The 26,546-nt window shown below is 44.6% G+C and overlaps 1 protein-coding gene and 1 long non-coding RNA gene across 3 annotated transcripts in view; both read left to right on the forward strand.

Annotated features, from left to right (window-relative positions):
- Positions 1-21,370, forward strand: part of NR6A1 (nuclear receptor subfamily 6 group A member 1) — a 204,422-nt gene extending 183,052 nt beyond the window's left edge. The window contains exons 5-10 of one of the 2 annotated variants that reach the window (XM_032635714.1): positions 3,692-3,846; positions 5,206-5,433; positions 6,744-6,998; positions 14,283-14,404; positions 19,117-19,269; positions 21,006-21,370. In XM_032635714.1, the coding sequence (XP_032491605.1) occupies positions 3,692-3,846; positions 5,206-5,433; positions 6,744-6,998; positions 14,283-14,404; positions 19,117-19,269; positions 21,006-21,094 (1,002 nt within the window). In that variant the 3' untranslated portion in view covers positions 21,095-21,370. The remainder of the gene's footprint in view (positions 1-3,691; positions 3,847-5,205; positions 5,434-6,743; positions 6,999-14,282; positions 14,405-19,116; positions 19,270-21,005) is intronic. The other variant, XM_032635715.1, reaches the window with a different exon arrangement.
- Positions 21,371-21,466: 96 nt separating this feature from the next.
- Positions 21,467-26,259, forward strand: LOC116755790. The gene is made up of 2 exons (XR_004350464.1): positions 21,467-23,159; positions 23,453-26,259. It is a non-coding gene; the product is annotated as an uncharacterized LOC116755790 (long non-coding RNA).
- Positions 26,260-26,546: the final 287 nt, after the last annotated feature.

Here is a 26,546-nt window from a genome sequence, read left to right on the forward strand (position 1 = left end):
TTACATTGAATCTGTAGAACACTTTGGATAGTATGGACTTTTTAACAATATTAAGTCTTTTAATCTATGAACACAGGATGTCTTTCCATTTATTTATGTCTTTAATTTCTTTCAGCAGTGTACAAGCCTTTCACCTCCTTAGTTTTTTCCTAAGTATTTTATTCTTTTTTTTTTTTCGTGGTACGCGGACCTCTCACTGCTGTGGCCTCTCCCGTTGCGGAGCACAGGCTCCAGACGCACAGGCTCAGCGGCCATGGCTCACGGGCCTAGCCGCTCCGCAGCATGTGGGATCTTCCCGGACCGGGGCACGAACCCATGTCCCCTGCATCAGCAGGCGGACCCTCAACCACTGCGCCACCAGGGAAGCCCCTATTTTATTCTTTTTGATACTATTGTAAATGAGATTGTTTTCTTAATTTTCTCTTCAGATAATTCATTATTAGTATATAAAAATGCAACTGATTTTCTATGTTGACTTTGTATCCTGCAGCTTTGCTGAATTCTTATATTAGTTCTAATAGTTTTTTGGTGACATCTTTAAGTTATCTACATATAAGATCATATGTCTTCTGTGAACAGAGATAGTTTTATTTCTTTTTGATTTAGATGCCTTTTGTTTCTTTTTCTTGCCTATTGCTCTGGTGAGGACTTCTAGTGCTATCTTGAATAGATGTGGTAAGAGTGGGCATCCTTGTCTTGATCCTGATCTTAGAGGAAAAGCTTTCCGTTTTTCACCACTGAGTATGATGTTAGCTATGGGCTTTTCATATATGGCCTTATTTGTATTTATTCTTTTTATACTTAGATACAATAGAAAGTTTATCCATTGGGGAGAATTCTTAAGCATTTCTTCAATGAAAAACCTTCCTCACTATTACCTAATGTTTTTTGAGTACCCTCTGTGGCTCTCTCACCATGCCAAGGGATCCTCAGTCATTTACATCTCCAGACTCTATGTTCTCTCCAGAATTGAGGAGGCTGATGCTCAGAAAAACCTATTTCATCTGTCATTGCTTTTGGGTTGTTGATACTGGGCAAAAAATTTTCCTTTTAGTCTTTTACTGTTTCTAGGTGGTGTGTTAGGAAGAGAGAGCTGTTATCTCCAAGTTCTTAACCGTGTTTAATTAAAAATAAGAAGTGGGCTTCCCTGGTGGCACAGTGGTTGAGAGTTTGCCTGCTAATGCAGAGGACGCGGGTTCGAGCCCTGGTCGGGAGGATCCCACATGCCGCAGAGCGACTAGGCCCATGAGCCACAACTGCTGAGCCTGCACGTCTGGAGCCTGTGCTCCGCAACAAGAGAGGCTGCGATAGTGAGAGGCCTGCGCACCGCGATGAAGAGTGGTCCCCACTTGCCACAACTAGAGAAAGCCCTCGCACATAAATGAAGACCCAACACAGCAAAAATAAATAAATAAACTCCTACCCCAACATCTTTAAAAAAAAAAAGAAGTGATAGAATTTCCATTTATTGAGCACCTATTGTGCACCTTCACTTAATAACTTTATCTTAGATTAACCTCCCAAGTCTGTCTGACTCAAACCTGTATGCTTCTTTGCTCCAGCACCCAGAGAGGGAATCATGAGCTATGAGGGAAGTGGTATTATCTCCATTTTACCAATGAGGGAGCTAAGGCTCAGAGAACTTGAGTGACTTGCCCAACAGTAAGTACCCAGCTAGGAAATGACAGATGAGATTTACACCCAGATTCAAGCACTCCCAACAAGTTCCATCCCCTGTTCAATGCCTTAATGATTGCTTAGTGTCCCATGAGACCCTCAGGGAGAGACAAGTACAGTCCAACTTTGACTTCCAGCTGGAATAAGCTTGATTTTACCATAACTGGCCCTTTTTACCAAGCTCAAGTACTTCCATGACCTCGATGTTCTGGTTTTGCTCTCACCACCGTCACTGAGGCTGCACATTCGGGGCCTCAGTAGATGGCTTGTAATTTGATGGCACCACTTGTCTTCTTGTGTCTTATAAAATGTAAACAATGATTTCAGTGTTCTTAGGACCTCTAAGAGAAAAGATTTGGGTTTTTTTGCTACATGTGACTGAATAAAAAAAGACAAACCCTCTAATTCAATATGCAACCCAAACTATTTAAAACCAATCACTCAACTTGAACACCAGTTAAACATTTCTCGTTTTCCCTCAAAGTCCTCTGTGTTGGCTAACTTCCAGTTCTAAATGCCTATTTATATCTATGATTGGAGCAGCTCAAGTTTCCCTCACAGGCAAAGAAGTATGTAGGTTTGTGTCAGACAGACTTGGGAGAAAATGTCCTCCCAGGCTTTCCATAGGAACAAGAAACAAAAATTCATCTGGCTCTTTTTCCTCAGCACTCACTCTCATTCTGTGTGCTGACTTTAGCCAGCTTGGCCTCAACTCTGGATTAAACACTTTAGAGAAGAAGTGTGTGTCCACTCCCTATATGGCATAGTAGCTAGAGCATTGGACTGAATACTTGGCTACTTTGGCCTCTTCCTCAAACTCCTGCTCAGACATGGGCAAGTCAATTTGCTTGTCTGAGCTACAGTTTCTTCTTTTTTCAGTAGGCTTAGAAATGTCTTTCTTTTTTTTTTTTTTTTTTTTTTTTGCGGTACGCGGGCCTCTCACTGCTGTGGCCTCTCCCATCGCGGAGCACAGGCTCCGGACGCGCAGGCCCAGCGGCCATGGCTCACGGGCCCAGCCGCTCCGCGGCATGTGGGATCCTCCGGGACCGGGGCACGAACCCACGTCCCCTGCATCGGCAGGCGGACGCTCAACCACTGCGCCACCAGGGAAGCCCTAGAAATGTCTTTCTTACTAAGAAATCTCATGCAAAGGTATATAGTCAGTACTTAGTAAGTGGACATTTATTCATTTATCCAACATGCATTTATTTGAGTACTGCTTTTTTCTAGATCCTGTCATAGCCTAAGGTCTTACAGAGGATATTTTTATGATACATTACCATAGGTGCTATAAAAATAACAATAATAATCAGGATATCATTGTCAGCCTTCCATAATAGTTGTTATGTGCTAGGCCCTTTTCTAAACATGTGATAATATATTAATTTAATCCTCAAAACAGTCCTATGTGATAGATATACTATTATTCTCTCCACTCTACAGGTGAAGGAACTTAGGTTTAAATAGTTGTATGACTTGCCCAAGATTGTACAACTAGAAAGTGGCAGAACCTGGATTAGAACAAAGGTGATTTGAGTGTAAAATTCAAACTCTTAACCGTTATGGTATTCTGCCTCTCTCAGAATACACAGAATTATGAGTGGATAGAAGAAGGACCTAAAATTCTGTCTGCACTTAGTAATAGAAGGATTCAAAAAGAAGGTGACATTTGAATTGGGTCTTAAATGGCAAGTAGGAGTTTGTTATTGAAGAGTGGTGTTTCAGCAGCAGGAAAGAATAGACTAAGGACAAAGAGGAGTGTTGAGGAACCTAGAGGCTTTGTGGCTGGGAGGAGGGTAAATGGACAAAAGGAATGCCATGGTGAGCCATAGTGCTGGCAGGCAGGCAACCAAGCTGTCCTAAGATTAGTGAGAGAGAGACCTGGAGTATGTGGGTGGAGGGGAGGGAATTTGGCTTTCTCTCTAGAGTTCTAAGAAGCCCCATGACGTTTAAATAAGTTCTCAGTCCTAAAGAAGGAACACCCAGTCTAACATATATCAATTCCTTGTCAAAGATATCGGAGGAAGAGATCGAAAGGATTATGTCTGGGCAGGAATTTGAGGAAGAGGCCACTCACTGGAGCAACCATGGTGACAGCGACCACAGTTCCCCTGGGAACAGGGCTTCAGAGAGCAACCAGCCCTCACCAGGCTCCACACTGTCCTCCAGGTGAGCTTCAGGGCAAACCCAGCATCATCTAGGGATCACCCAAAAAATGGACCCACAAGCAGCCTCTGAGCTGGGCTGGGTATTCCTGCCAGTCCGTCTCAGCCATTGTACTCTTGCTTCCTCAGTCTTTTGGGGTTGGGGTGACGATGATGCAAAGCAGCATTTTACAGCCCATTTTTTAGCAAAAGACCTTGAAAATGTCAGCAGTCTCTTCCGCAGATTGATAAAGTGCTATAGCCACTATCCGTGCCCATACATTCTTCACCTAACAGAATAACATTTTAATTGTAGCTCTTTTCTCTCACTTACTTTATCATTTAAAAAAAAACCACATTGACAATATCGAATTAAGTTATCATTTCTCTGCCTCAGCAAGAGTGAAGATTTTCACATTATAAATTTTAGGAAACAGTGAAAACTTTTCAAGTTAGTCAGATTTGCTGGTGTCATGAAATACCAGTTTGAAGACTCTTGGTTCTAGAATGATATCTTAAGTTAGTTGTTAGGTGTAAAATACAGCCATCAGCTACCAAGGAAGATTTTCTTTCTCCAGAAATCTTTATTTTAGGACAGGGGTTGAGAAACATTTTTTATAAAGGCCAGATAGTAAATATTTTAGGGTTTGCAATCCACACAGTCTAGGTCTCAACTACTCAGTTCTGCCATTGTAGTGTGGAAGCAGCCAGAGACAATATGTAAATGAATGAGTGTGGCTGTGTTCTAATAAAACTTCATTTACCAAAACAGGCCATGGACCATAGTTTGCCAGCCCCTGTTACAGGAGGGGTCATCTAGGTAAAACTAGTTGACTGTTAGATTTCTCCAAGAAAGGTGGGGAAGATAAGAATATTCCTTTCTCTTGATATTTCATTGTAACTTTCATTCATTCGTTTGTTCCTTAGTTTGTTCCTTCCTTTGAATGTTTAGGGAGTTGTTGCCACATGCCAGGTTCTTTGCTAGGTGCTGGATTTGTTTTGTGGCCTGGCAAGGCACTTAGCCTGTTTCTGACTTAGTTGTCCTAGCAGTATAAAATACAAACACTCACCTTTGTCATCATAGTCTATGAATATTCTGTGAAACTCTCCAAATGTGGCACCTGTACAGAGAGGCCATTTAACCAGTGTTTTTCAGTACAGCTCTGCCAAGTTCTGGGTGTCCAGAGGTGAGCCACACATATGCACATTTGCACAGAGACCCCATCTAGTAGGGAAGACATGCATGTAACCATTGATTATGTCCTTAGCTTAATGAAGACAGAGTGCATGGCCAGAGAACACCTGAGCCACCTCCTAGCTCACTTCCTTTGAGTAGGCAGTAGACCTGCAATGTTTCTGCTTGACATGAGACTTTTCTCTCCAGTAGGTCTGTGGAACTAAATGGATTCATGGCATTCAGGGATCAATACATGGGGATGTCTGTGCCTCCACACTATCAATATATACCGCACCTTTTTAGCTATTCTGCCCACTCTCCACTTCTGCCCCCACAAGCTCGCAGCCTGGATCCCCAGTCATATAGTCTGATTCATCAGCTGGTGTCAGCCGAGGACCTGGAGCCATTGGGCACGCCCATGTTGATTGAAGATGGGTGAGTGAGCCTTGGTCTATTTAGCCCTGTAGCTTCAAAGTGGTCCCTACCCCACACCCATCTTCATCCCTGGCTGCTGTACCTCAGGCTTTGGAATGAGTTGGGGGATAATAAGCAATGACTCGAGCATCAGAGGACAAATCTTTGCTTATCGTTGAAGTTAGTGGTCCCTCATTTTTCTCTTGAGCACCTTTTCTCATAGAGTGGGGGCTATTTATCAATCCCTATGGAGTTGGGATTAAAGGACTTTTGTTTCTAGTTGGGCCGAGGTATGCCAGTCTCTGGAATGGGTCTGAGTGCTTCTGTGCCAGAGATGAGCTGTAATTCTGGGAATAATCATACATTAAGTTTAGTCTTCTTAACAGGGCACTCAAGGCACTAACTGGTTGTGACCTGTCTGTATCTGTAGTCAACATACTCATCAGTAGCCTAGGGCCGTGTGCTCTGTGTGCAGGCCTGAGTGGGTAGAAGGAATACTCTTTCAATCCTGTCAGCTCTGCCTGAGTAGATAATAATTCAGCCCACCCATTGCTGTACTCATTATTCATTTAGCCTGGAGCATAGGCTGTTTGAGTGTTATTAAGCTTAGACTGCCCCCTCTGCTCCAAAAGGTATCCTGAGATTTCTTAAGCTAGTTTCCAATTTCAGAAGAGGAAATTCAGATGTCTGCCACAAGAAGGCCACCACCAAAACCTTTATAAATCTGATGTGGGGGTGTGGGGAAGAGTCATGACAGGGACCTTGAGAGAAAGAAAACTGGGACCCTATTCCCTCCAGCCCAGAGATGAGAAATGCCCTGCTCCTTCCATCCCGCAGTAGCTTACTTTCCTGAACTCGCACCACCAGGGGGTGCAATGAGAGCAAGAAAAGCTTCTGAACCTGTTCTCTTCTCTTTCAGCCACCTCGCCCCAAGGCTCATTTTTGTGCCAATCCCCGTATTGAGTAGGCACCAGATTCACCCTAATGGAGCTCTCATTTCCAAAACTGGTGCAAAAGTGACAGAATTTTCTTCTAACACATGGAGCATTAAAAGTCATACTCCCTGATAATTGCACAAATTTCTAAGCCTCCTTTCCCCTTTGCAACCTTTTCTTCTCAAATCTGCTCCTCCAGCCCTGAGCTTACTGCTGGCCCCAGTCCTGTCCCTTTATCATTAAACTGAATTGAATGGAGCTGGAGATGCTTGGTCAAGGGCAAGGAGCCCACTGCCAGAGACCCTTTGTGCCCTTAGGAGTACTCTCTCCCTTTGCCCCCATCCTCACCATTCTGGCCACTAGAAGTAAATTTCTCCTGTTCCTACCCACCCCCAGATATGCTGTGACTCAAGCAGAGCTATTTGCCCTGCTTTGCCGCCTGGCTGACGAGCTGCTTTTTAGGCAGATTGCCTGGATCAAGAAACTGCCTTTCTTCTGCGAGCTCTCAATCAAGGATTACACGTGCCTCCTGAGCTCTACGTGGCAGGAATTAATCCTGCTGTCCTCCCTCACTGTTTACAGCAAGCAGATCTTCGGGGAGCTGGCTGATGTCACCGCCAAGTACTCACCCTCTGATGAAGAACTACATAGGTGAGAGCTGCTGGCTGGGGAGAAAGTCTCAGGCAACCAAACCATTGTCATCTCTGCAAGGCAGGGCTGCCTGACACTCCAGAGGATGGGCATTAAAGCCACACGTGGCTGGACTTGAATCTTCACTCTGCTGCTGACTAGCTTTGTAACTTTGGTCAAGTCTCTGATCCTCAGGTTCTGAATTTATAAAGTGGGGTAATGACAGTATCTCCCCAGCAAGGTAGTTATGAGGAATAAAATGATAATGTGCAGCAAGCTTAGCAAGTGCTAAGCTGTTATTTTGGTCACATCTAGATTACTGAGATAAGATAATGTATCTGGAAAGAACATTTCCTACAAGGCGAGGGGCTCTGAGCTGTAGTTTACAATCCAAGAAAAAGACTCAGGAGTTATTGTGGTACCTACTGTGTGCCAAGCACTGGGCTTAGTATTTTACATTATTATCTTTCTTTGTCACAGTCTCCAGCACTGTAGGTGTTGTTATGCCCATTTTATAGATGAGAAAACTGAAGTTCAGAGGGGCCTACCCTTGAGGGTTTTGGATTTGAACCCAGAGCCTGGATTTGAACCTATGCCTGCCCAACTGAAAGTCTAGGCTCTTTCACTGTATCTCAGATGCAGTGAGATAGGAGAATGGGACTGAAATACTAAACTCTCCTCCTCGATGTTTTCTGGCATAAAGTTTCATCGCAGCCAGCTAGGATCCTTCTAACCTCCCTGCCTAGAGCAGGTCTTTTCCTCACTCACTTTGGAGACCTGGAGCATATGGTAATACCCCAAAATCAGGAAAAATGATCTCTTTATACAATTTTTCTGACTTACTGATTTATCCATGTGAAACATAAAGTTTAAATCGCATTTAAAAGTCCTTTCAATAGTTCACCTTTATTAGTTTAAAATAATGGAAGTCATGGGATTCCAGAGCACCAAGAGAGAGGGAAGAAAAGGTTCCTCCATCGAAGAAAGCTGGAGATGGTAGAGTACCAGCCCCCAAACTTCTCTACACAGGACTGAGGTGCATCTCCCTCTGCCACTTAATCACCATGGCGTAAAGATAAGTTGAGACTTAGGCTGGGAGCGAAGCTCTAACACCTTCAAGGGCCCTTTGCACAGCTGAGGGAGGGAGGAGTCTGGATACTTTCTCCCTCTGGTTTTCTAATATTTCCTTATTAATGATGCTTACAGGCTTGATGGTAATCTATAGATGACAGAGTTTTTAACCCAGATGACATTTTGTCCTTAAACAGAGCTATCTGATTTTGCAGATAACCTAACCCCTTGTCTTGAGCCTCTAATTCATTGTTTCCATCAAATTCCTGTCTCCTGCTCTGTATCTCTGGGCTGACTGAGTGTTTGGATAGCAGTCAGCCTGCTCTAATATTGTCAGGGTTTGCAGCAGTGAGCCCGGCCTCCCTATTTGCCTGGAATCCACCAGTGCAGCCTGAGGCTGCCTACAAAGTCAGCCTGTGGGCTCCCCTCTCTATAGAATGGTGAGTTTCCCCATGCCCTCTGCAGGTGGGCAAGGATCACTGGCCATGCAGGGTTCTCCGTGGCTTTAAGCTTCATGAAAGACACCCCATCCCACTGTTTCCAATCCCTTGAGCCCCGAGAGCAAGGCAGGGACCAGTAGCAGCTGAACTAGTGAGGGAAGTTTTATTTTCTAGGAAGGGTCCTTACCAAGGAGAACCTAGAGTTGCACTATCAAGTATAGTAGCTGCTAGCCTCAGGTGGCTCTTTAAGTTACTTAAAATGAAAAATTCAGTTCCTCGTTTACAGTAGCCACATTTCAAGTGCTCAGGAGCCACATGTGGCTAGTGGCTACTGTATTGGACAGTTGCAGATGTATATATATTTCCATCGTCACAGAAAGTTGTATTGAACAGTGCTAACTCTGGAACACATGTTGCAGCTGAGCTTGCAAGTGGGTTCTGAGGATAAGAAGTAGATTCGTTGTTAGGACTCTCACTCCACTGTGGAATCCTTCAATGGAAAAATACAAGTTAAACTTCAACATGTTAGTTGAACATGCCCATTTATTGAGCACCTGTTATGTGTGCCTGGAGGAGGGGTGTTGGGATAACAGATAATACAGACATGGTTTCTGAGATGAGAGCCCGTATTCTTGGTTTAGGGGATTGGCGGGGGCAAATAGAAGCAGATAGAATCTACAGTTCAGGGTGATATTAGTGGAGATTGAGGGGCATATGAGGGACTGTGAAAGCATAGACTAAGGAGTGAGTACCTCTACTTGCATAATCAGGGAATGGTTGCCAAAGAGGAAAAGACATTTGAGCTGCATCTTGGAAGTGGCATTTTTCTAGGTAGATATAGAGAATAAGAGGCAGGCAGGGAATAACACAAAGTCCTAGAAGTTAGAGATTCTGGGTGGTTGGTTTGTGCAGATAACAAAAAGCAATCCTGTGGATTAGGGTATAGAGAGGATATATCTGAGAGGCAGAGAAATAAGGGGAGAAATGACAGGAGAGAAAGGTACAGGAAAGACGAGTCATGAAGGTGCTCAAATGCTAATCAAAAAAACTCGGATTTTATTGTGTGAATAGTATTAAGTCATGGGACATTTTTAAGTAGAGCAATTACATGTCAAGTTGCATTTTGGAAAGATCCCTGTGGCTATAAAGTTCAGGATGGATTGCATAGACAAGGCTAGAAGACAGTGGCTGTGTAGGAAGCTGTTCCATAGCCCAGGTAAAAATATACAAGTCCTGGACAAGGCAGCAGTGACGATGGGAATAGAGAGGGCAGCACACAGTTAAGAGATGACAAGGAGGTAAAGTCAGTGGGACCTCAGTGAGTGGAAAAGTTGGGGATACTGCCAGGCAGGTGGACACCAATTCTCTTAGCGAAGATAATGGAGCCTGGGAAGAACAGGTTGAGAGATGAGCCGCTCTGAGTTTGACTTGGGGTCTGTTGAGTCTGAGATGCATGTGGAACTGCCCAGGAGGCCAGAGGAAATGGAAGTACGAGAACCTTTGGAATCAGGTTCATCACTGTAAGGCAGTCTCCAGACTGTGGAGAGCATGGAGTCTGTAATTGGCCACAGCTCTTCCCTACCTTGCCTACTCTGGCATTCTTCCCACTCCCACAAAATGCCTTTACTTTTTCACAACTGTTGAGTGCAAGCGAGTTCCTGCTGTCATGAAAGACTTTTCCCAGATGATACATGACCACCTCCTTTTCTCTTCTCAAATATTGAATCAAATTTATGGTGCCCATTTTCCTTAATCAGGCTGTTATCAGACAGTGAGCCGGGTGAATTTGATTTAAAGCAGATTGTAGCACCAGCCAGTGACTGCTCCTGGCCCTAATCAAGACTCCTTCACTCTTAGGAGAAGATGCCTTGCACTAGATGGGCTTTAATGGACACTTCTATCTCGTGAACACTAGCTCCATTTCTGCCAGATCTCTGGAAAGTTGCCTCACAGCTTCCCTGCTAAGACCCTAGCTGTAAGGTTCAGGAAACACAGTCTTTTCTTTTTGCTGTGATAACACGAGTGATGCTGCTGCTGCTGTTAATAATGATAGTAGCTAACAATTATAGACTGTTTATTGTGCCAAATTCCATCTTAAGTGCTTTGCAAACATTTGTTTAGTCCTCACCACTTCCCTAAGAGACTGTACTAATATTAACCCTGTTCCACACATGAGGAAGGAGCATGAGGTTCAGAGAGGTGAAAACTCAAGGCTCTAAAGCTAAAAGAGATGGAGTTGAGATTATCATCTAGATCTGTTGTGCTCTAAAGCCCAGATTCTTTACCATTACTAAATTTTTCAGCCTTCTCAAAAGTTTGACTTTCTGGAATGTGTCCTGGAGCTGCAGTCTTACTTTTCACCTTGGAGTCTATATGTGGGTGCTAAGATGGCAGTTCCTCTAAGGATGTGGCTGATGACTGCTTCTGGGAGTAGGTGCATTTAGATGAGTGAAAAAGAGACAACTGGGCCTTTCAGCCCCCTTAATGGGACATAACTTACACAGTGTCAGCTTCAATTGCTGACTGAATGGTCCAGTGGTTTGGGGGATCCTGGCAGGAATGTTTTCCTTGTCCTAACATGCTTGTGTAATGGTAACCTAGAAGAAGAATGGGTGTGTTTGTCCAACTTTCAGGCTTTGAATGTTGATAATTTGTAGACAGGGAATACAGGGGCGTTAGAACTGTGGAGTGGGCAGATGTGGAGGAGGCACGGCTGCAGGAGAAAGCAGGCCCATGGAACAGAGAACAATTTGTTTATCAAGGGGCGGGATGCGGGGTGTGGAGGAAATCTTTGCAGTCAGGCTGTGGAGATTGAGTGGGGGCTGCTGGGCTGGCTGCCAGGGGTCCATGCTGGTTGCCTATCCTAGGAAGCTTGGGAAAGAGGGTATGTGCTCTCCCCAAGAGAGAGGGCAGATCTGGGTCATATACTCAGGCCAGGCATGTGGGAGTTCCTTTGTGTCCCTCAGGTCAAGACTCAACTGGGAATAGGTTTAGCATTGCTGTCTAGGGGTCTGGCTGGTAGCCACACACCTGCAGGTTCTGCAGAGCCAGAGTGAGCGCTTGCGGCAAGAGGTTACTGATGAGGGGAGAGAGTGTTATCTTTACCTGCTATACTGCTCGGCCACCAGACAGATGCTGACACTGCTGCATCCTCCTTTTTTAAGCCCTACCCCATCCCATCTCTTCCCCACCCTTCCAAACAGATACTGATGGGCATTTTTAGTAAAGACCTTTTCCCTCGCAAGAACAGAAGTAGCTGACAAAGTACTGTGATGAGGAGTGATCTTCACTCACAGGCATACTGCTTTCTGCAGGTCTCAGCATCATGGAGGCAGCGGAGGGGCAGTTCTGTGCACTGCAGCGAGTCCGACACTCACTCTGGGTTGGGCCCTGAGCTGAGTTGCTCTGGGAACACAGACCTCCTGAGGTATCCCCTGTGGTAGCATGTGGTAGCCTTTCCCAGTTGCCAGTTAAGAACAAGACAGTCAGGGAATGGACCGTGTAGTGCTGAGAAAGCAACAGACTTGGAATGAGAAAACTTGGGTTTAAACCTTGTCCCCACCACCACTAATTTGTTTTATTCACTTAAAACTTTGGAGAAGGCATCTCTTCTGCTTCCTCTTCCCTAACATGAAGGTGATATTACTTTTCTCACAGATTATCAGGAGGGTAAAATGTAAGAATACAATAAGGGCACAGTAAATAACCTCTCTGAGCCTTTGTTTCCACAAGTGTACAAAGAGGATTATAGTATCCTTTTTTGTGGATTTATTGGAAGTATCCAATGAAATGATGTACGTAAAATATTTAACAAAGGGCCTGGCAAGTAGCAAACACTCAACAAATGGTAGAATAATAGGTATGGTTATTATAGTGGTTATTAAATGTAAATGTGTCTATCAGCCAATCTGAGAACGTATTAATAAAGTTGTAAAAGCCATTGGGCCAGGAGCAGAGAGAAACATGGTAGTTCAAACTAGCAAACTGGGACCCAGAGGGTCAGGGCTCCGGATTGCAAGTAGCTGCTGCTGTGGCTCCCCCTGGTGCTTGAGAAGTACAGGTGCCTCTGGCCCCAACAGGAGCCAGGCTTTCCCCAAGGGAAGAGAAAATGTCCTGCCTGGCCAGGAAGCCAAGCCCTTGCGAAGCCTTCACAGTCAACACAGAAAGCAATAGGACCCAGAGAGCAGTAGTACATTCCCAGGAGTTCTGGACCCTACCCAGATAGGGGCTTCTTGCCTAGCATGGGGCTGTAGTACCCTGATCTGAACAAGTCACCAGGAAGCAACTCTGAGGCTAAGCATCTCTCTGTGACTCAGCTGCATCAGAGGCCTGTCTGGAACACCTAGAAGAGTGGATGCTGGGCCTGACCCCAGCTTTTATAAACTATTTCCCCACTAAGCCTTTGCCTCCTTGGTTTGGGAGTATCTCCATTTCTGGTATAAGATATTACCCACTATGACGCAGAGTATTAGTCCCCCAGCCTAGGGCTCCTTTGCCTAAAACTTGGTGTTTCCCCAAGGAATTAACTCCTAATCCAAAGAAAGCAGCATGGGGGCTTCCCTGGTGGCACACAGTGGTTAAGAATCCACCTGCCAGTGCAGGGGACATGGGTTCGAGCCCTGGTCTGGGAAGATCCCACATGCCGCTGAGCAACTAAGCCCACGTACCACAACTACTGGGCCTGCGCTCTAGAGCCCGTGAGCCACAACTACTGAGCCCGTGTGCCACAACTACTGAAGACCGCGCTCCTAGAGCCTGAGCTCTGCAACAAGAGAAGCCACCGCAACGAGAAGCCTGTGCACTGCAACTAGAGAAAGCCCGCGTGCAGCAACGAAGACCCAATGCAGCCAAAAATAAATAAAATTAAAATTTAAAAAAAAAAAACACTCCTGAAAGAAAAAACATTAAAAAAAAAAAAACCAGCATGGTCAGCATTGAGTCTTCTCTGCTAATGGATGCTACCTCAGATATTGAGAAAATCAAGGCCTTAGGGAGTTAGCCCAGGTTCAAAGTTCTAGCTCTGCTACTAACCAGCTGTGTGCTTGTGGACCAGTCCCTTCTATTCTTTGAACTTCAGTTTCTCATCTGTACAATGGTGATTATAATCTCACCTAGCACGTAGGGCTGAGAAAACTAAATGAGATAATGCACATAAAGTGCCCAGCACAGAAACTGGCATGACATGGAGGCTCAATTTATGTTTCCCTCCCTCCCTCTCTAGCTGAAGTCAAGGGATACCAGTAAAAATGTTCACTGTACATAACCTCAGCCATGCTGGAAACAGTGAACTCAAATACAATCAGCAGCTTTTTCTTCATTGTGGCAGTAGCTCACATAGAGTCACCATGGTAGCTGCCATTGTTACTACAGGCTGCATCGCAACAACAGCAGTATCTTAACGATGTCATACTTCTCTACATTTACATCCCAAACCCCCGTGACCCTTGTTACCCCAAGCAGGCAAGCATTATTTTACAGAGGAGGTCCTCAAAGCTTAGAGAGGTCAGAGGACTTTCCCAAGGTCTCATAGCTTGTATGTGATGGAGCTGGATTTGAACTTAGATTTGATTGACCCCAACTGACCTGGGGAAGAGCAGCTCGTATGAGCTGCCTTGGCCTCTAGACAAACCATGGATTCACCTGTCTTTCACAAATGTGTCTGGATTCCATTTCCCCCAAGCTCAACCTCTTTCCTATCTTAGCTGCCTTAAGGAGCTGTAGGTGGCTTCTGTCTCCCTTCCATTATCTCCACTGGTAACAGAGCCCATTATTAACACCGGTGTCTGTTCCCCAGATTTAGTGATGAAGGAATGGAGGTGATTGAGCGGCTCATCTACCTGTATCACAAGTTCCATCAGCTAAAAGTGAGCAATGAGGAGTATGCTTGCATGAAAGCAATTAACTTCCTAAATCAAGGTGAGTAACTGGGGGTGGGAAGAAAAGACTTTTTTTTTTGTCAGTGAATATTTGCCCTTTTGCCTTCATGTTTCACCCCTACCCCCTTTACCCTCAGGACTGTCACACAATCTGTCACACCATGTGGGTACCGATCTTGGAAGTCCTGTGCTGCCCTCATCATCATTCTGCCCCACTATAGCACAGAGCATGGTTTGGATTTTTTTCTTCAAACCTAAATGCCACAGCCTCTATAACTCATAGAGGAAGGAAGAGGATTTGCTTTGTTTAGTCAGTTTTAATGCATTTAAACACAGACATCAAGGACAGTACATGCGTCATTTAAAATATGCACCAAGTTTACCAGTGACTGAAGAAGAGCAGAGTGACTGATGAAACTGCTAGAGATAAGGGATCTGTGACAGGCTGACGGGCCCCTTCAGGGCAGAGCGGGGGTGCACAAAACTCACACACCCATATCAAGCATGGCTTTAATTTGAAGAGTGGTGGGTGTGATTTACATGGAGTATTACCTGCAGAGCGGCGCTTGGTAGCTGCTGGTAAGCAGAGTATGCAAGGAGAATTTGTGTTCCCTTTCTTCCAGAGTAGCATATGAGTACTCTACTCTCAGAGTGGGGCTGGGCTGTTTTGCGGCCTACGACATTGAAAATGCTGTGTTCCTGTATTCAGTTTCCTAGTCCAGAGACTCTTGATCCCCTCCTCTTTGCCTACTCCTCCCTCAATACTGACCTCTTCCTCTTGCTTCTGCACCTTTCATGCATTTATCTGGTGTTCTGTGTGCCTCCCTTGGGCCAGGCCCTGTGTTGAGCATTAAAGACATTGAAATAAATTAGATCCCAGGTTTCTGGCCTCAAGAAGTATACATTCTGATGGCACTTGTTACATTGCTTGAGCCTCAAATGGGGGGGGAGATCAGTAACAACTACTTGGAGGACCAGAAATCTGAGATCTGGGCCTCAAAGGCTGGGTAAGATTTATGTATAGAATATTTATATTCTATATATGAAAAAGGGGGATTGTGTGTGTTTATATGTATATGAACACACTATATAATATTTATATACATATATGAGAATGAGAGAGACGTCTGCAGGCGTACCTTGGAGATATTGCAGGTTTGGTTCCAGACCAGCACAATAAAGTGAATATTGCAATAGAGTGAGTCACATGAATTTTTTGGTTTCCCAGTGCCTGTGAAAGTTATGTTTATACTATACTGTGATCTGTTAGGCGTGCAGTAGCATTATGTCTTAAAAAAGAGTACAGGGGACTTCCCTGGTGGCGCAGTGGTTAAGAATCCGCCTGCCAATGCAACAGGAGACATGGGTTCGAGCCTTGGTCCGGGAAGATCCCACATGCCACGGAGCAACTAGGCCCGTGTGCCACAACTACTGAGCCTGCGCTCTAGAGCCTGCGAGCCACAACTACTGAGCCCACGTGCTGCAACTACTGAAGCCCGTGTGCTTAGAGCCTGTGCTCCGCAACAAGAGAAGCCACCGCAATGAGAAGCCCACACACTGCAACCAGGAGTAGTCCCCACTCACCACAACTAGAGAAAGCCCGCACACAGCAACGAAGACCCAACGCAGCCAAAAAGTTAATAAATTAATAAATAAATAAATTTATTTTAAAAAAAAGAGTACATACCTCAAAAAAAATATTGCTATAAAATGCTAACCATCATTGAGCCTTCAGCGAGTTGTAATCTTTTTGCTGGTGGAGGGTCTTGCCTCAGTGTTGTTTTTTTTTTGTTTGTTTTAATTTATTTTTTAAATTTATTTTTGGCTGCATTGGGTCTTCGTTGTTGCATGTGGGCTTTCTTAGTTGCGGCGAGCGGGGGCTATTCTTCGTTGAGGTGCGCAAGTTTCTCATTGCGGTGGCTTCTCTTGTTGCGGAGCACGGGCTCTAGGCACTTGGGCTTCAGTAGTTGTGGCACGCAGGCTCAGTAGTTGCGGCTTGCAGGCTCTAGAGCACAGGCTCAGTAGTTGTGGCGCACGGGCTCAGTTGCTCTGCCGCTTGTGGGATCCTCCCAGACCAGGGCTCGAACCCGTGTCCCCTGCATTGGCAGGTGGATTCTCAACCACTGCGCCACCAGGGAAGCCCTTGCCTCAATGTTGATGCTGCTGACTGATCAGGGTGGTGCTTGCTGAAGGTTGGGGTAGCTGTGGCAATTTCTTAAAATAAGACCACAGTGACATTTGCCACATCAATTGACTTTTTCTTTGATGAACAAACTTTCTGTAGCGTGCAATGCTGTTTGAACATTTTACCCACAGTAGAACTCCTTCCAAATTTAGAGTCAATTCTCTCAAACCCTGCTGCTGCTTTATCAACTAAGTTTATGTAATACTCTAAATCCTTTGTTGTTATTTCAGCGGTCTTCACACAGCTTCTTCAGCAGGAGTAGATTCCATCTCAAGGGACCACTTTCTTTGCTCATCCATAAGAAGCAACTCCTCATCTGCTAAAGTTTTATCATGAGATTGCATCAATTCAGTCACATTTTCAGACTTCACTTCTCATTCTGTCTAGTTCTCTTGTTTCCACCACATCTGCAGTACTTCCTCCACTGAAGTCTTGAACCCCTCAAAGTCATCCATGAGGGTTGGAATCACCTTCTTCCAAAATCCTGTTAATGTTGATATTTTGACCTCTTCCAGTGAATCATGAATGGCATCTAGAATGGTGAATCCTTTCCAGAAGGTTTTCAGTTTACTTTGCCCAGATCCTTCAGAGGAGTCACTATCTATGGGCAGCTATAGCCTTAGGAAATGTATTTCTTAAATAGAAAGACTTGAATGTTGAAATTACTCCTTGATCCATGGGCTGCAGAATGGATGTTGTGTTAGCAGGCATGAAGACAAAATTAATTTCATTGTACATCTCCATCAGAGCTCTTGGGTGACCAGGTGCTTTGTCAGTGAGCAGTAATATTTTGAAAGGAATCTTCTTTTCTGAGCAGTAGGTCTGCACAGTGGGCTTGAAATATTTAGTAAACTGGGTTGTGAACAGAAGTGCTGTCATCCAGGCTTTGTTGTTCCATTTATAGAACACAAGCAGAGTAGATTTAGCGTAATTCTTAAGGACCCTAGGATTTTCGGAGCAGTAAATGAGCATTGGCTTCAATTTAAAGTCATCAGCTGCATTAGCCCCTAACAAGAGAGTCAGCCTGTCCTTTGAATCTTTGAAGCCAGACATTGACTTCTCTCGAGCTATGAAAAGTCCTAGACAGTGTCTTCTTCCAATATAGGGCTGTTTCGTCTGCATTGAAAATATGTTGTTTAGTGTAGCCATCTTCTTTAATTATCTTAACTAGATCTCTAGATAACTTGCTGCAGCTTCTGTATTAGCACTGCTGCTTTACCTCACACTTTAATGGAGATAGCAGCTTTCCTTAAATCTCGTGAAACAACCTCTGCTAGCTTCAGACTTTTCTTCTGCAGCTTCCTCACCTCTCTCAGCCTTTATAGAATTGAAGAGAGTTAGGACCTTGCTCTGGATTAGGCTTCGGTTTAAGGGAATGTTGTGGCTGGTTTGATCTATACAGACCACTCAAACTTTCTCCATATCGGCAATAAGGCTGTTTTGCTTTCTTATCATTTGTGTGTTCACTAGAGTAGTGCTCTTAGTTTCCTTCAAGAACTTTTCCTTTGCATTCGCAACTTTGCTAACTCACAAGAGACCTAGCTTTCAGCCTGTCTCGGCTTTTGACATTCCTTCTTCACTGAGCTTAATTATTTCTAGCTTTTGATTTAAAGTGAGAGATATGTGACTTTTCCTTTCACTTCAACACTTACATGCGATTGTACGATTATTAATTGGCCTAATTACAATATTGTTGTGTTTCAGGGAATAGGGAGGCCCGATGAGAGGGAGAGAGACAGTGGAACAGCCAGTTAACGGAATAGTCAGAATGCACAACATTTATCAATTAAGTTTACCGTCTCATACGGGCGCGGTTTGTGGCACCCCAAAACAATTAAAATAGTAACATCAAAGATCACTGATCATAGATCCTCATAACAAATCTAATAATAATGAAAATGCTTGAAATATTGCAAGAATTACCAAAATGTGACAAAGAGACACGAAATGAGCAAATGCCATTGGAAAAAATGACACTGATAGACTTGCTTGGTGCAGAGTTGCCAGACACCTTCAATTTGTAAAAAATGCAATATCTGTGAAGTGCAATAAAGCAAAGCACAATAAAACAAGATATACACAGAAAAAAAAAACTGGAGTGACCCAGTAGAATACCAGTGGCCCAGGTAGAATAGTATGAGTAGAAGCACATAGGATACCATGTGTAATTGTATGTAGAAACGTGAAGATTTCTGAATGGTTCCAGCAAAGAGCAAATTTAAAGATACTGTGAAGGATAAATTGGGAAAGGTAGATTATTCAGTTAGTTGTTCAACATCCACTGGTGCCCATGTGTGCCAAGCCCTGTGCTGGGAGCTGGGTACAGAGTTGAGAAAGATAAGCCTAGCTCTCAGGGGGCTCAGTCTAGTGATTGTCCTTGATAATTTTTTCCTTTATCTTATTTCTCTTCCCTGACCCAGAGCTTTTGTTCCTCCCTGTCAGAAACAGAGAAGATCCCCTGTTGAGACAATGTTTAATAACTTTTCATTGAAAGATACACATATTCAAGGAGCCAGTGTTTCTTCCACATTATAAAGCCCCTCCCATTTCCTGTGGTTTTTTCACAGATATCAGGGGTCTGACCAGTGCCTCGCAGCTGGAACAATTGAACAAACGATATTGGTACATTTGCCAGGATTTCACTGAATATAAATATACACATCAGCCGAACCGTTTTCCTGACCTCATGATGTGCTTACCTGAGATTCGCTATATTGCAGGTAACATTCTGGGTCCTGGGCTTCCAACCCTTCCTTGCTTTTCTTAACTTGTGAAGGGAATGAGGAAAGCAATGTTTTCAGGATGCTGATGCCAGGCCTATCACCAGCTCAATAAAAGAGGTACTACCCCTGCCCTCAGAAAAGTTATATTATAATGAGAAGTTTGTTTTCCCTTTGTAGGGAAGAGAATCTAACATTTCCTAAGCTCCTGTGATGTGCAGGATCCTTTGTGACCTGATATCACTTAATCTCAATTTCTGCAGGACTGGTGGTTGGTGATATTAATGGCCATTCTATGGATGGGGAAAGAAGCTCAGAGTTTCTCAAATTAACGTCATTTCCTGAATTATATACGTTAAAAGGGTGGATTTTATGGCATGTGAACTAACTATATCTCAATGTTTTAATTGATTTTATTTCATAGAATTGCCTGTAGGTTTTTGAGGATCTTTCATTAAAAGTGATATCTTTAAAATAATTCTCAAAAATCCTGTGTTCATAAAGGAATTTTTGTTTTAGTTGTTTTGTGGTCTTAACCCCTTTCTGAGCTTCTTGACATTTAAATAGGTCCATTTCAACATGAAATCCTGGCTTTTGTTGTTGCTTTACTTCATTTGGTAAAGATTCTTGTTTATAGTTATCTAGCACATACTGAGGGGCAGCTCAGAAATGTGACCTCTGGGCTGAGATTGTTCCTGTAAAATTCAGCAGTACAATTTTGAAGGAAAAAAATTTTCAGTCTGATAAAATCAAATTTTACTTTTTGGGCCACAAAGTAGTCTAGGAGGTGTGAACTGGACTTAAATAAACTATTGGAATTTTAGGAGTGTTTTGATAGTGTATGTCTCAGCATTTTTAAAACTATGTTCTACCAAGCAAAATATTAATCAGGTGCTCTGTGAAATACAGGTCAATAATTATACCCCACTCTCCCCCACAGAGCTGGGTTGACAGTGACAGCCCTTGGAATCACCTGGGAAGCTTTTAAAAAATATCCATTCTTGCGCTGCACCTCTAAAGATTCTGACTTAATTGATATGGAGTGGAGCCTGGTCATCAGTATTTTAAAAAAAAAATTACCAGGTGACTGTAGGGTTCTGTCAGGGAGAAGAACTATAGCCTCATATTTACACAGTATATTAGCATACTGAGTGCTCTTAGAAATCTGCCAATAAAAAAAAAAAAAACTGTTTTAACCCTGAATTTCTCAATTTATTTGCCCCTGTAAATCCCATCTCCTTTTTCCTTGCTACGTTTTATTAACCCATTATACTATGCTGAAGAGCAGTATTTTATAGAATGCTAGTTTAAGAATCTACTAGGAAATGAAATAGGATATAAGTTTCTCGTTATTTTCGCTCTAAGAGGCCATCTAGGAATACTTTTCAGTTTCAGATTCCTCATCTGTAAAATGGGGATAAAAAGTAAAATCTGTCATACAGAAATACTGTGAGAATTAAATGAGATAATGTATTTAAACACCTAGCATAGAATTCAGTATTCTTTGGATAGTAGCAATAATTAGAGCTTGCACCATTACTGGACTCCCTAAGGCACCAAAATAGGTCTGGGTAATAGGATGTTAGCCCAGTCTGTTTTACCTTTGTAATAACTCGTGGCACTTTCCTCGCCCCAGTCACTAGAAAAGGCAGTGTTCTTTCACCAGCCCAAGAGGAGGCAAACACGCCCTTCTACTAGTGGCCACGGCTAACTCTTCTTTTTCTGCCTTTTCCCAGGAAAGATGGTGAATGTACCCCTGGAGCAGCTGCCCCTCCTCTTTAAGGTGGTGCTGCATTCCTGCAAGACAAGTGTGGGCAAGGAGTGACCTGTCCCCAGCACCCCTCCTCAGGCCAATGGCAAGGCCTGGGGTGGGCAGGACAGGCTCCGGAAGAAAGAGCCAGAGAGACCAAGATGGAGGCTGTGGAGCAGCCTTGCCAGTTGCCTCCATAGCAAAAGAGTTTTTGTTTGTTTGTCTTGTTTTTTTAACCTCATTTTTCTATATATTTATTTCACGACAGAGTTGAATGTATGGCCTTCAACATGATGCACATGCTTTTGTGTGAATGCAGCCGATGCATTTCCTTGCAGTTTACAGAATGTGAAGATGTTTAATGTTACAGTGTTGTCATTGTTTAGAGATAGTTCTTTTGTATTTTGAGGGAGAGGGTGGGATGGGGCTGAGATGACTATTTCCATAATATTGACAAAGATGACTACCTCATTGGAAAGGGAGGGGTGTGACCAACCCTACTTTTTCCACATGTTCTCAGCAGATTCATACGTTTGTCTGTCAGAGAGCAAACTGCCTTTTTCTAGCTACAGAATTACCAGGTAAGAGAGCACACCATAAAAGGGAAAGTGGTATTAGGAGGTTTACTAAGCAAAGTGGGTGAGACATTGGGAACAGGACAAGAGATGAGGATTTAGCTATCTCTTTTCTTTGGAAAGCATGAAAGCTGAGAGTTGGGCACAGTGACCAAATCTAAGTTAGGTGTCCTCCCTCCAGACGAGTCCTCAGGGAGAAGGGTTTCTTCTCTCACACCACACTGTGGGGCCTCCCCTCCCCACCATCCATACGACCACTACTAATTTCTGCCACTGTTACCTTTTTACCTAGGCAAAGCCCTAGCGGTAAGCTAATCCTTGGGATTTGCCTACGGTCTCCCTTGGGGCTCACAGTTACCTAGTTTCCTTACTTTCCTTAGACTCATTGCCTCTCCCTTATAAACTTGACTTCCTATTGGCCCTTTGAAAAGAACAGGTGAGTTCAGAATGTCATGTCCAGAATCCTGATGCCCACTACTGATTTACTCTCCTTTCACCTTCAAAGAGTAGTGGGACAAAGGCCAGACTGCTAATAGCATAAACACTCCTCTTTTGGAGTTCCCTGTTTCTCTCCCCACCCCATCCCATTCCACCTCCAGATCTGAATCTGAAACTGCAGTCTCTTTTCCAAACAGCTGGAAGGATCATTCACCCATCTGCTGACCAGAATTTTTGTCCCTACATTCTACTCCATGCTCTCCTAATCTCTCCCAAAATGAAACCAGGTTTCTTCAGAATAGTAAGCCCAAGATCCAGAGTGGCCCAGCTGCTCCTTAGAGTTATCAGTGGCCTGACTGACCAAGGTCTGGAGGGCTGGAGTCCAAAGCTTCTGGAAGGGAAGGGGGGCTTTAAACTACCTCATGTTCCTAAAGGCCTGGCTGCCCCCTCTGCAGGTATGGCCTGGACCCCTTGTTCTTTCACTACCTGCGCCACCTAGTCCTGGGAAATGTTCCTTACCCTCTTGGCTTTGGCCAGCAGTCACACAAGGTCTGTCATGGGACTCTTTCAGGTGCTTTTCCCTTCTCTGCCTTACTACAGCAGTTGTCCCTGCCTAAACCCACGTACCTCCCACAGCCAATGCAGCAGACAGGCCAGTTAGCTGGGTACATCCCTGGCTAGGCTTGAGGGGCCTACAGGACCTCCTTTTGCCTGTTTAGTCAAAGGCTGTTTGCTCTCTTCCCAGCTCAGCCTAGCACACTTACTCAGAGGGCCACCACATTGTGTGCATATCGGGTAGTCCGTGTCGGATTGTAATTTTTTCTTTCCGGTGAAATGTTACGGGTACCAGCAGAGTGATGACTTTATCCCTTGATGGATCTAAAACTCAGAGCATTACTTCCCAGTGCCGTTTCCCCATTTGCTCTGAGAAAGGAAAAGAAAAAGAAGAGACGTGGTCCTCAGGAAAAGCGCCAACCAGAATGTTTTTCACATGTCAGTGGGAAGATTTGTGTGTGTGCATTTGTTTATTTCTAAATTCACAATAGTTTTGTTTTTCTGCTCTTTTATTTAACCAACTAGATCACACTCTTTGGCTACAGGTCAGACTCCGAGCCGCTTTCCTCAAGGTAGGGGAAGATACACATATCAGAGACCCCTTCTCCAGGATGGCTCTTATGTGCTGCATCTTTCTTTGCTAGATTTCCATCGGCCAAATTATTATTATTTTTTGAAATTGCTTTTCTCTTAAATTAAGCATTTTACTGGTTGGGTTGGGAGTCACAGGGAACTGCTCTCCATGAGGCAGCAACATGTCTCTTTGATAATGCAGCATTAAACAGAGCAAGTTGTTAATTTGTGGAGTGGGGGAAAGGTTCTGCAAGTTGCCATTGTACAAATCCATTTTTACAAATGTTTGCAGCAGATTCCACAAGAACAAAGAGCCCATTCATTGCTGAGAGCCCTGCAGAATCTCTGAGCCAAGTGGCCTTGTGTTCCGAGCTGGAGCCTGACCTGTGGACCACCTTTAATGTCTTCTGCACCCAGTCCTTTTATGACGTGGGCTTTTTTTAAACAGGGTAAAGTGACTGTGTTGCGTCGCAAACTCAGGTATTATGAGAGGAAGGTAGGAGTGTAGCTAGCAGTGTGGAGACATTAGGTCAGCCACTAGATGTATTTGTGAATTCAGTTTGAAGGACACAGAGAAAGGTTGGAGGGGGAGGTTTGATGTGTTTATGTTTTGCCTTTCTTCCCATGATGTTTGGTTAACAGGTAGCCTTTTTGCTAGTGGAAAAGAAAAAAGTTGTGCATGTTGTCTGTAATTCCCCTCCCTTCTGTCCTCTCTCTGATCCCCTGCCACCAGCAGCACTCACTTTGAGTGAGAATTTTTCCACCATAAAAATATGACCCTGAAGGCTGTGTGGTAAAGGAGAATCCCACCTCATTGCACTGCATTTAAACGTACAAGCTATTCCCTTCCTTTCCCTTTGAACGTTTTCTTGACCCAAGACAGAAGTTTGGAATCTTGGAACTTCACCTACAACTCATGCTCTATGGCTCCTTTGTAGACTTTTGGAGTCTTTCACAAGGCTTGGTGGTCTTACCCTCAGTCTGGAGAAACTCCCCAGAACCTGTCTCAAAGCACTCCATCTGGCTCAGAGGATACCCAGCCCCCCAGCCAGGCCTGATCCGTAAGTGAGGTGGGCAAACCTCCAGGGACAGAAAGCAGCAGGCAAGAACCTCTGTCCTATTCCCCAGATCCAGAGGAGGAAGGATAGAGGGAACTGAGGGGTCTCCATGGCATCATCACAGTCACCCTCTCCAAAGCGCCGTGCCTCTCACCTGCCACCCCCTATGAGGGAAGAGAGTCCTGCCGTGGCGTGTGTCACCAGGTCCTTAAAGCCCTGGGCTCTCTGAGCTAGCTGCCTTGCTCTGCTGCCCATATCCTACCTTTGTTTGTTCTCAATTTACTGGGGAATGGGACAGACAGAGACAGACAGACAAACCCAGTATGGGCAACATGTAGGCCATGTCCAAGGTTGGCCAAAGTAAAGGGACTCTGGCCTCCCAGCAGGGCAGGAAGTTGAGCAGTGGTTCCAAGTCTTTAGCTCTGGGCCCCTGGTCTATGTCTTTTTTTCCTTGTTGCTTTTTAAAATTTTGCAATTGTTTTAAGAAATCCAGTCTTTTAGACCAGCCCTTTTATTAAACTTTAAATTTTTCTTTGATTTTTTTAAAGTAAAAAAAAAAAAAAAATTAAAAAAAAAAACCTAAACAAAAACCCCACCACTCTTACTTTCCCCAACTTGATCCATGAGAGTCCCCCTGCACTCCCCTCTGCCTTTGCAGTTGATCATTCCTCCCTTTTCCCTCAGCTTGAAGCATCTATGTCCAGTGTCTGTGAAGTGATGTTTTATCTGTGTCTCAGGATAAGAAACGGCAATCATTCCACCAGGTGCTGGAAACTGGTTAGCCTTGAGGCAAGGGTTTCTAGGACCACAGCTCAGGGATGTGTATTTAATTACAGGGTCCCCAGAAACCCCTCTCCTGGCTACCACAAGCAACAGCTTCTTTTCTGGGCTTGGGAGCCAGACCTGGACTGTTTCCTCAAAGGCAGTGCCCCCAGAAAAGATGCTGGGGCTTCCTCTTTGGCCAGAGCTGGGCTCCCTTGAGACTTGAAGAATTATGGCTGTCCTGCAACATGAGCCACAGTGACCCTGCCACTACCGGCTCACAAGATGCCTGGTCCCTCTGCCTAATCCAGTCCCCATCTGGCCTCCCTTCTCTGGGCCTGTGGCCCTCAATGGGCCACAGCCTGCTCAGGAATCAGTTGCAGGCTCAAATGGAAGCTGTGAATCAGGCCAGAGCTTGCTTCGAGCCCAAGAAAAAAGTTGTCTTAATGGTGGAGGCTAGTCTTCCAAATCCGAGAGCCAGCCCTGCCAGCCAAAGGATCATTTTTGCCCTTTGGTGACCATTGTTTTCTTTCTCTGAAATGTCTTATAATAGGTGATAATGTTGTTGACTCAAATTTCCATGAAAAAGAAAAAAAAAAAAAAACTACCTCTTGAGTGACATCCTGGTCTATTCCTCTCTGAGGAATCTTGTGGGAAAAGAATACTGTAGCTCCTGCTCTGTTTACATGTTTCTGTTAGGAAAGAAACCCCGCCTGCCCTGGGGTGTTGGTGTTTTTGTCTATGTTGCCATCCCAGGCCTGCAGTAGGGGCTTGTGGCTGTGTTGTAATGTCTGGGCCATGTCTGGGGAGTCCTTCCCACCTGCCCAGCCAGGGACTAGCCACCCCCTTGAAGAGGCTTCCATTTCCTTCCTATGATCCAAGGCACAGGGAGCACCACCTCCCGTGACACCACCCTCAGGAGCTCTGGTGGCACGTGCATCCATGAGCCTTCCCCTGGGCTGCCTACCCGAGGCCCACCTCTACCCACAGTCCTGTATAGGAGTCGAGTAAACAGGATGTCTTTGAGCCCTTGTCCCCAAAGGGCCGGCCAAGGGCTGCCCGCCAACCTGGCTCCATCAATCCTGCATGACCAAGTGATAGTTGGCAGGCTCTGCTACCCAGGCCCTCTGCTACCTCCCACCCTGCCATCTGGCAAGGGATGGGTCCTTTTCTGTGAATTGACTACCTGTGGAAATGTGACCAATTAGTGTGAAATGCATGTTTAGAAAATGTTAGGTACTGTATTTGAACCAATAAATGTGAATCCTTCTGCACATGGCATCTGTTTGTGAAGCGTGTCTGGGGTTCCGAGGAGGGACAATGGGTTGTCCTTAGGTGCTGGGTGTGCCTTCAGACCAATTGCTTCTGCTTGTAGCTGACACTCGCCCACTTCCTATTGCTGAGAGAGTCTGGCAGAGAGATATCTCTCAGAACTGTTTGAATCAGTGAGCCAGTAGTGACTGAAGTGCCTGCTCTGTGTGCCAGGCAGTGTGTTGGGACTTCTCACAAACCTGAACCTCCTTGAACTTCAAGAATTACTACCTCTATTTTGTAAATGAAGAAACT

Source organism: Phocoena sinus, chromosome 6 (genome assembly GCF_008692025.1).
Source record: "Phocoena sinus isolate mPhoSin1 chromosome 6, mPhoSin1.pri, whole genome shotgun sequence".
NCBI lineage: Eukaryota > Metazoa > Chordata > Mammalia > Artiodactyla > Phocoenidae > Phocoena > Phocoena sinus.